Raw genomic sequence first — 9,847 nt, 5'->3', positions numbered from 1 at the left:
CTGCATAAGCTCCTTTTTACTCACCTCATATAAGATTAAAAAATAAAAAATAAATAAATAAAAAAAATTTTTAATTCTAATAAAAATTTCTGCACAAAATTTTAATTGATTAGTGCTATAGAAAATTTTGCCTAATAAAGATCGTGCTTGTGTGATAAACATTAGAAACGAATCAAATACACGTCGATGATACCGAAACGGATATTGAAGTGCAGATAATTGATATAAAGCGGTAAACAACTTATTTAAACAATATGTTGCTTATAAAATATACGAATAACATCAAGGTTAGTCTTAGATTTTGGGCCAAAACAATGCAATTTAAAATAATCATGAAAAAAAAAAAAAAAAATTTAATAAAAATAAAAATAATAAATACATATATACATATATCTAGTTCTTGTTACAAAAATACAATAAAAATAATAATAATAATAATAAGTATATGCGTATATGCCGCGTGCATATATTAAGTCCATGGGTGAAATTAACTGAAATATTTAATTGTGATGCATTTAGATATTACTTACCATGTTGTGTATGCTCTCATCCTGCAACGATCCGGTAACGGCTGCTACCCGATCTATCGATCAAAATGCTTCTACTCTTTACTATGAAAACAAGCCGCCGAATAAAAATGGCGAATATTACTTTGAATTCCAAACGACAAACGGTATTACAACTAAATCAGGTGGCAATCAATATGGCTCGAGTGGCGTTAATCAATACATATCCCTGGAAGGTATACCGATCACTTTAACCTATGTAGCCGATAGTAATGGTTATCATCCAACTGGCGATCATATACCAAAAGTACCCGATTACGTGATAAAAGCCTTAGAATATATAGCAACGCATGCCCCGGTGGAGGAGAGCTATTCCGATAGCAGACGATGAATTCGATGACATAATGAACACCTAAACGGACTGAAATCGAAATGAAATTAATTAAAAATTTCATTACATATATATATAAGTGTATATATATATATATATATATATGTATATATATGCATTTTTATTTTTTTTTTAATTCTTATACTTATTGTTGTTGTTGTGTTTTTAAATTGTTGGGTATTATTATATTAAAACCAGAATACCGTCAATATGTACTGAAAATAAAATTATCATTAAAAGTAAAAAACATATATATATATATATATATAAATGTGTTTGGGTATATGCCTCATAAAACAAGTGTCGAAAGAGACGAATAACACAGGTCTTCGTTAATTTGCATTAAAATTTCTGGAACTTTCATATGAGACCATTTAGTAATTTTTATCCGATTAGAACGAAACAGGACGAGTATAGATATTAAAATTAAATATCATTGTTAATTCAAGTAAATCAAATTACCTCAACGTATTCAAATCTAGTATTATATAATTTTTATTTTTTTTTTCATTTCTTTTTTTTTTTTTTTAATATATGCATATGTCTTATACTTGAAAGAATATTCAAAAATAATCGATAATTGAGGGATTTCCCGTATTGCAAGGTAGCATTAAAGTATCCGAGACTAATGGAACTTTTTTAGAATATTCTTGCTTCTGCTTCTTCGTATTCAAAGTTGTGTTGTGTTTTGTCTTGTAAAGATATTTCCAACTTTCAGCAGATGACTCTAAAATAATTTTACCAAAGATTATGAATATTTTTTTTTCTCCTTTTCTGCTCAAATATACTCAAAATAAGTATGGATATAAGTATAACGTATGGCACTTTTGAGTAATTGAAAGAAATATTGATAAAAGTCTCTCTTTAAGATCTTACATGTGCACTATGTAGAGATCAGAGCCATGTAAGCGATGAATGTATAATCATTTTGTCCTAGTATATGTAGCTCTCAGATCTTCGCATCGGAGAAGTCTTAGGCAATCATTTTTTTTTCTTCTACACAGAAATAAAGCAACGGCCATTTGGAATATTTTGAAATCACCACAAAGAGTGGTGGCCTACAAAGTTGAATTGATTTAAAAAAAAAAAATTAAAAAAGGTCATAACAAATAGTGATTTGAAACATGTAAACAGATTATTTATATATTGGAATAATTGAAATTTCGAATTACTCAGGATTCGGCTTTAACGTGCAATCAATCCTCTTCATATATGAGTTTAAGTCATAAAATGAGAAATCACTGAATCGGAAGATTTTTCTCTTATTATGTTTAGACATTACATGACTTGCCATATAAGGGTATATTAAGTTTATGTGGATGTAGACAAACAACACTCGAAAGACTTGAAACCAATTCATCTTTTATTATATCGATCGATTCATTACCACTTTCTGAATCGGTCTAAGTTCGTCTGTCCGCTTGTTTGTCTTTTTGTCTTGTATTTTTAACTTACTTTTCGCGAATTTTCAGATACTTTCTTAAAATTAAGTACATCGGCATGTTTTGGGCCAACGGCGATCGGTATTGAATATTATACGGATTGGAACATTTTTTCGACCACTCCTTCTATTATACCTTATTTTGAAATGTCGTCACATGAATAAGTAAAATATTAAGCGAAGTGATGTAGGGTATATCATAGTAGGATAGTGCCGCACTTTAGTGTTTTCATATGTCTTTGATTTCAAGTTTTTCTTTTTCCTGAAGACCTGGGCGCATAGTAGAAGGCCAATTTGAATTTTGTCCATATCTCTAATAATTGATTGGGAGAATTTTGAAATTCATTCTATAGAATTAGAAAAAAAGAACTATTAAGCCAAGTTTCATATTTTTATCCTGATAGAGTAAGGATAGACAGCGTACATTGTAAATACAAACTTTTACTTATAACCCGTTACGTATATGGACATAAAAGAACAAATTATAATGAAAGTCCTCGAGTCATTTCTAAACAAAAAGAAGACAGTTTAAGCTGAATACGAATGGTTGCCATTCGGTCAGTAAATGATTTTTTTTTTTTTGATAGTTTAAACACTGACAGTAAACAGTGCTACTCAGACTACCTCCACATAGTGCCTGTGGACATTAGAACGAAACTGAAATATTTTTGCAAATTTTTTGACTCTAAAGGGGAAATCTTTACCGCCCAACACCCTACGACTACATCAACCATCTGATCAGTACGATACTGATTTCAAATATTTTATTCGTAACTTGCCATAAAAAAAAAAAAAAAAAAAAAAAGTACGAAATAAAAATGGAAAAAGGGCGCATTTTGTAAAGTATTAAATATTAATTAAATGCAAAAAAACGGAAAAAAAAAATTAAATTAACTATCTATATATGTACATTGACATGGGTATCATGTCCAACTCGAAATCAGTGCACTAACATCGTTCAAAAACGCACACAATCGGCGGGTCCTATATTAGATCAATGTCCACGACATGCATTAATGGCTACCATACTATGATTAGATACAAATTTTATTCTTTACTACTCTTTGATGCTTTTGCATTCAAAAAAGCTGTAATAGGTAAAAACGATTAACAACATTATAATAAGGCAACGCTGACTATTGCATGCCCTACACTAAAAAATACACACAATTTTCATGAAATCCCGCATATTGGAAGGTTAGATTTTCGCTCCTTATAAGAGTTTGCGTTTCGTGATGGCGCATATATATCTAGAGATCCAAAAAGACTTAGACTTATGTAATATCAAATTCCCTACCGTTAATTTTCTTGTTGTAAACGCTATTGCGAATTAATTTTCATCATCAAATATTAAAAATGAAGCCTTTTCCCGAAAAGTTTACTATTCATGTGATAGCTTATATGGAGTGGGGCCAAGACATAATCCATGTGACTCAAATTAGGTCTTTTTAATTTTTTTATTATACATAAAAAATTAACATTTCGACCTTGTTGGTGTATAAGTGTTTACGTTTCATGAGAATCGTTATATATGGTGGTGCCTAAAAAATTGACCTAGGCGGTCCAAATTCGGTAAGGTAGACTTCTTCATCAGTTTACTATTACGAGCCAATTTTCATCATCCAATATTGAAAATTCAATCTTTTTGCCATCGAAAAACTCAGTTTCCGTAGGAACGGTTAAATGAGAGGTGGTTCAATAACTTAACCTAGCTGGTCCAAAGTCTTTACACACAAGTTAGAATGCCGAAATACTATTACTAGTCACTTATGCCAAGAAATGTTGAAAATTGCACTTTTTTCATATATACTTGCAAATAACGAATATGGAATATGGCGTTATATGGGGCGTGGTCGAAAAAACGTTCGTCTACGTACCAAATTTCATTAAAATATTTTGAGAATTGCGATCTTCAGCGCAGGAATACATGGACAGACATCAGACGAACAAAGGGACCGACATAATAAAAAAGGGGCCTATTTTAAGCCCTTCTGGGCGTTACACACGTCCTCACTAACTTAATACATCTTGTACATCAAATGGTGTAGTGTGTAAAAGAAAAGAAGATTACGAAGACGAGTAAAAATAAATAGTTTCTAAATATAAGGAATCATCAGTTCATTGCCAAGGTACAAATATGGTCGAGATTGAGCAAAAAGTATTCTTGAAAACGAAACATTTGAAAATTTCCTCTATATACATAGATATATACATATCATTAGTAAATAAATTTAATTTAACTTGGTAAGGAAATAATTGAAATTTATAAAATAAAATCGAGGCTTAAAGTTGCAGCTCATTCAAGAATCTTGCAAAAGAAAGCAACCAAAGTATTAAGTTGAATAATTATTACCAATAGAACGTAGTACTATCCGTGAAGATATCTAAAATCTAAAATCTATTATCTAAAATCTTAACTTTAAAGTCTTAATGAGTTCATCGGATCAAGTCACGAGAAGTGCAATTTTTAAATTGTGTGCACATGCAACACATGAAAACAGATGAAAATTTCTAATGAGAAAATTAAAGTCCCCGAAATCCTACTGAAATATGTATTTGCGTATTTGCGGAATCATGGTAATGTGACATGAAGAACACCACAAGCCAATAATAAGAGAACGGTTCAACTTTTCTCAACTTGCAAAGTCAACATAGGATGCCGTTAAAGCTGTTTGAGTACTTTTGTAAAAAAGAAGCTCTTAGGTTTTTTTTTTTTTTTTTTTTTTTTTTGAAATTCCTAATCGATAAAATATAAAAATAATTTAAACATCCCGTCAATATATTAATCAAGTAAACGCTTTTATACATTATATACTTGTCTTCACACTTATAGTAAAGTTCAATATGCAATTTATTTAAATTATAAACACGTACCAATAAACTATTAATTAATGCAAATTAACTATAAATATAAATTTGAAAGAATAAAAATACTAGACTAGTTTAGGATGTATAAAGCATAAATATATGTATTTCCTATAAAGTTTCCGCATTGGTTCGCCGAATAGAAAATAACAAAATAGAAAAAAAAAAAAAAAAAAATTTAAAAGTTAAGATGTTGCACTTATATGCAAATGAAGATCTCTTTGTTTCAATAGACACATATTTCATTTCATATATAAAATTAATTCATTCTTCATTACCAACCACTTTGATGACCGGTTCACAATAATATGCCTTTAAAGTTCATTTAATGCTGAAATGTACACGCGTACATGCATATATTTGTTCCTTTTTTTTTTTAACGCACTCTCCTGCACTCTCCCGTCTACTGAATTTACTATATTTAGCTGAGATAGATGTTTGTAAAAGAATTCTTTAATATCCATATTCGCATGCAAGTAAGTCATGATTGCATTTCATATCTATTATTAAGATGTTTAGATAAATAGTTTTGAAAAAAAAAAAAAAATAAAAATCAATAACCAGTGTAGAGGATGCGATTTAGTCGATTTGAATTAAAGTAAGTATTTTCATTTGTTTTTCGGTTCATTGAGTTAATTGAGTTAAACACGATTACATTCTTCATACTCCAGGTCATTATACTCAAAACATCTAGCGAACCGTTTTGCTTTCTAATAAGCGCGGCATGTTAAATTCGCTGTCGACTTTGCAGATTTATTGCTTTAAAGATTATTAACATCGAATACATTCATATACGTGCATACATGTATATAAAGATCATTCTGATAATCCCAAGTTGTTTTAATTATTTCATTGAAATTCGCATTCGCGTTCGCGTTCGCGTTCGCATTTGATTGTCACATAATTGCTTAACAAATTCTACTCACAAGCTTACACATTGTTTACGCATACCAGTACGCGTGAATGGCTATGTAATTTTTTGTAATTTCTATTGAAATAACTTTTCAAATTACTTCGATAGTTCAGTTTTTTTTCTTTTTCTGTCCTATTATCTATCCTTATCTTCGTCATTTCTACTTATCCCAATTGCCGAATAGAAATGAAGCATAATATCTCCTAAGGAATTACATTAGATCATGGGATTTATTCCAAATTATATACAACATTGTAAAGAGGAGAACATATTCCGCGCAAGAAAATTAATAGAAAATACTTCTTACCAGGCAACATAAGCAAATGCAACGGAATGGAAAATGAAAAAGCGATAGTAGAATGTATTGATTTTGTTTGTACGACATGTATATGTAAAAGAACGCATCACGAAAATATTTGTATCATCATACAAGGTATTCAATACACATGCGTTTGAGTTCGAAAAAAAAAAAAAAAAAAAACAAATGAAAAAAACCATCAAACAGTGACGTGAACATAAAGAGAATTTATTTACCCCTATCATCTATTTTATGTTTGCACTTGATGATTAAGTGCAATTTTCAACGTACAACGCATGTATTTTTGTTTATCTGAAGGCATGTTCTCATCTTTTCTATTTGTCTTTTATATCTTAAAAATCTTTTATTGTTAGAAGAACTGAGTACATTTATATATATTACGATTTTCAACAATTTATTCTATTTAGTTAACAACTTTGCCTAAGAACTGATTTAAGGAAAAGTGAATTTTGCGTGATTTCGTGCAGAATCTATACTAATATCTACGCTTCGTTTACGACGGCTACGTTAACTAAGCCACTATCGCCATATGGCTTATAAGTATCATATATATCTTCTTTCATTCATGTAAACTTCTACTACTCTTTATTCTTATACTTAGCCTAGATATGGTCATCATCTCTTCGACAAAAATATTTGTTTAAATAAAAAATAATAATTATACTAACAATTTTCTGTTAATAGATATGTAAGATATGTAAGAAATATGTAAAAAAGATGTATATGATAAATGGATAGATCTATAAGAAAATAAATAAAATTATCCTAAGCCTTTTTATAAAAACAAGAATGCATCCATTCATGCAATACTAAGATCGGAATAATGATCAAGCACTAAAATTCTGAAATCCTATCAGTTACGCTTATATAATTATGCACATAATTACTTAAGCAAATCCGCCTGTGTGGCCGAGTAGGCAAGAGTCTCGACTAGCAACTCAATAGTCGTGGGTTCAAACCTCAAGTGCGGTAGAGTTTTTTAATAAAAAGCCGATAGCCCTAGATGCTAGTGCTTTAAGACTTTAGTCTTAGAATTTATTCTCTGGCTAAATTTATAATAATAATAATAATAATACTTAAGCAAGCGCATGCATAAGCGCGGGTATTTTTACTATAGATCTATGCTACCCCATCCCGCAAATATTCTACCATCATACCAGAGACAGCTAAATACCAATTAATAGCATTACTACTAGCATTGATAACAAAACGCAACAATATCCTAATTGGAATGCTGAACCAAATATTGAGCCATCTGGTCATTTAGTGGTCTCTGATCATGCACCTTTGTTCGCGGTGCGTAGCATTACAACATATATATGTCGGTAATTGTGCTAGAAAACAGTTTTGTGGCGGGAATGTTGCTAACGGAATGCTCTATTACATAATATTAGGGTTTTTGCAATTAGTAGATGCTTGCATGTATTCTGATCATTTATTCACTTGAAAGAAGCATTCATTGAGAAAAATTGCTTGAATGTATCAATTAATGAAAATAATTTCCACATTATTCTTTATAACTTTTTCCCATCTTTCCGACTACACAGCGATACCGTGTTGTTTCGGTAGCGATCCAACCATCAGCTCGTTCGCAGCAATTTCTCAGCATTTTAAAACCGTCTGCCAGCCATCCTGCATCGATCTAAGTAAGTGTAACGTAATCAGAAGGCACTATGTCATTTGGGTACACGGTGTTTTCGGAAAGTCTTGAGCATTTCGTAACATTTTTTTAACATTTCTTTAATTATCATGTATTGCACTCTATAGACAGAATAACTACGAATTAGGTTAATCGAAGACATATCCAACTTTTGGAAAAAAATTCAGTAACTATATTTATATATATATATATATATATATATATATACATAAAGGACAATGCTTGTAAAAAAACGAAAAGTCGCATTCGAGTCTAGAAGCCGCAATAACCACTGCTTCTTAGACGCTTGTTTTAGGTTTAAAAAGTTTCGGTAACCGAAAGCATTGGTTGAGTGCCTACTTGGAGTTTTGCGATTTGAAAAATGTAGATTTAATTTATGCAAGCATTCAATATTATCTTTCCATTCCACATTATTATTGTTAAGCGACCTTTGGAATGGATTTCTGTGTAATTCCCAGAGGATTTTTCTCCATCGAAGGAATGAATTTTACTTTTTGTGCTGCAGCTTTCGTAATCACTATGTGAGAGTTTGTATAATAACTAAAGCTAGTCATATGTTATGTGGACGCTTTCGCACATAGGCATCATGGAAAATAAAATCTCGGAGCAAGCAATCGACGAAGGGCTTTGAATCGTTTAAGCCGTCAATCTGTTTATCTTCATTCTAACGAATATGTAACGACATGATCTAAAATTAATCATAATCAGATCGGTTACGATCAGAGAACGATGCATTATAACCTCGAACACACAAAATTTTCATAGCCGCGATAGTTCGATAATTTGTCCTTGCAAAGTGCACAACAAAAGTGTTGAGAGCAAACTTTTTCCTACACAAACTGTTCGTCGGAAGGATAAGCGGCAGACAGGCAGAGAACAAAATCATGTTCGCTAATGAAATTTTGATATAATTTACGGTGTCTCAGGTACACGCTTGCATTCTGCAATGAATTCACACAGTTAAGGTCAGCGCATTCTTCCATCTTCCAACAGGGACTGTAGATTAGGCTGATGTTGTCATTGGCTGCTCCTGAGAAAATTATGCTAAGGTAACAGCTACCCCATTAGAATTTCCTACCCCAGCATGCTTTCGTTCTGAGACTAATTTTTCAGAGAAAAAAAAGAAGAAAAAGAAGAAGAAGAATTTAAACACCCCCTTTCCCCTCTTTTCGCATCGAAGTATGTGTATTTGATGGCAACAAGCCAGAAATATCGTGAGCACTTAAACTAACAGAAAATTAATGCGGCAATTAATAAAAAAATCAGTGATTATAAAAAAAAAGCAAAAAGCAAAAAGAGTGCCCGCATTTGCGAAAATATCAGAGACGGAGGTGTGCCCTCCGTACTTTATATTAGCAGCATGCAATTAAATCGTCATTATCGTCATTAAAACATTTTCTTCCATACTCTTGTACGAAAGTAAATTAGTGAACGTACGAAGGGAATACCCTATACAACTCTTAGACTGCCATCTAATCATCTCATGTGGATGCGCAAGCATATTAGAAAGGCTGGTCATCCCAAAATGCAGGTTCAATTACATCGAACTTAATCGTACGGTTTCGACCTAGTTTGAGTGAAATTGCTTGCTGACTGCAAGAGAGTTATGTACAACCTATAAATCACCTCACTACGAATCTCACAATGAATTATCTTAGCATCCACACATCCATTGCATTATAAACTTGTTGGGAGGATGATAACGCTAATGACACTTGTTATCATATTTTTCCTATTTTTTATTTTATTTGT

At 31.4% G+C, this 9,847-nt stretch overlaps 1 protein-coding gene across 1 annotated transcript; it reads left to right on the top strand.

The window, feature by feature from the left end:
* The first annotated feature begins 259 nt into the window (after positions 1-259).
* Positions 260-897, top strand: LOC119632275 (pupal cuticle protein Edg-78E). Its single transcript, XM_038025099.1, has 2 exons — positions 260-287; positions 520-897. Exon 2 carries the CDS (start codon positions 532-534, stop codon positions 895-897), a length of 366 nt encoding a protein of 121 aa, XP_037881027.1. The 5' UTR covers positions 260-287; positions 520-531.
* Positions 898-9,847: the final 8,950 nt, after the last annotated feature.

The sequence above is a fragment of the Glossina fuscipes genome, unplaced genomic scaffold (genome assembly GCF_014805625.2).
Source record: "Glossina fuscipes isolate IAEA_lab_2018 unplaced genomic scaffold, Yale_Gfus_2 1, whole genome shotgun sequence".
NCBI lineage: Eukaryota > Metazoa > Arthropoda > Insecta > Diptera > Glossinidae > Glossina > Glossina fuscipes.
This window is presented reverse-complemented; position numbering and strand designations above follow the sequence as displayed.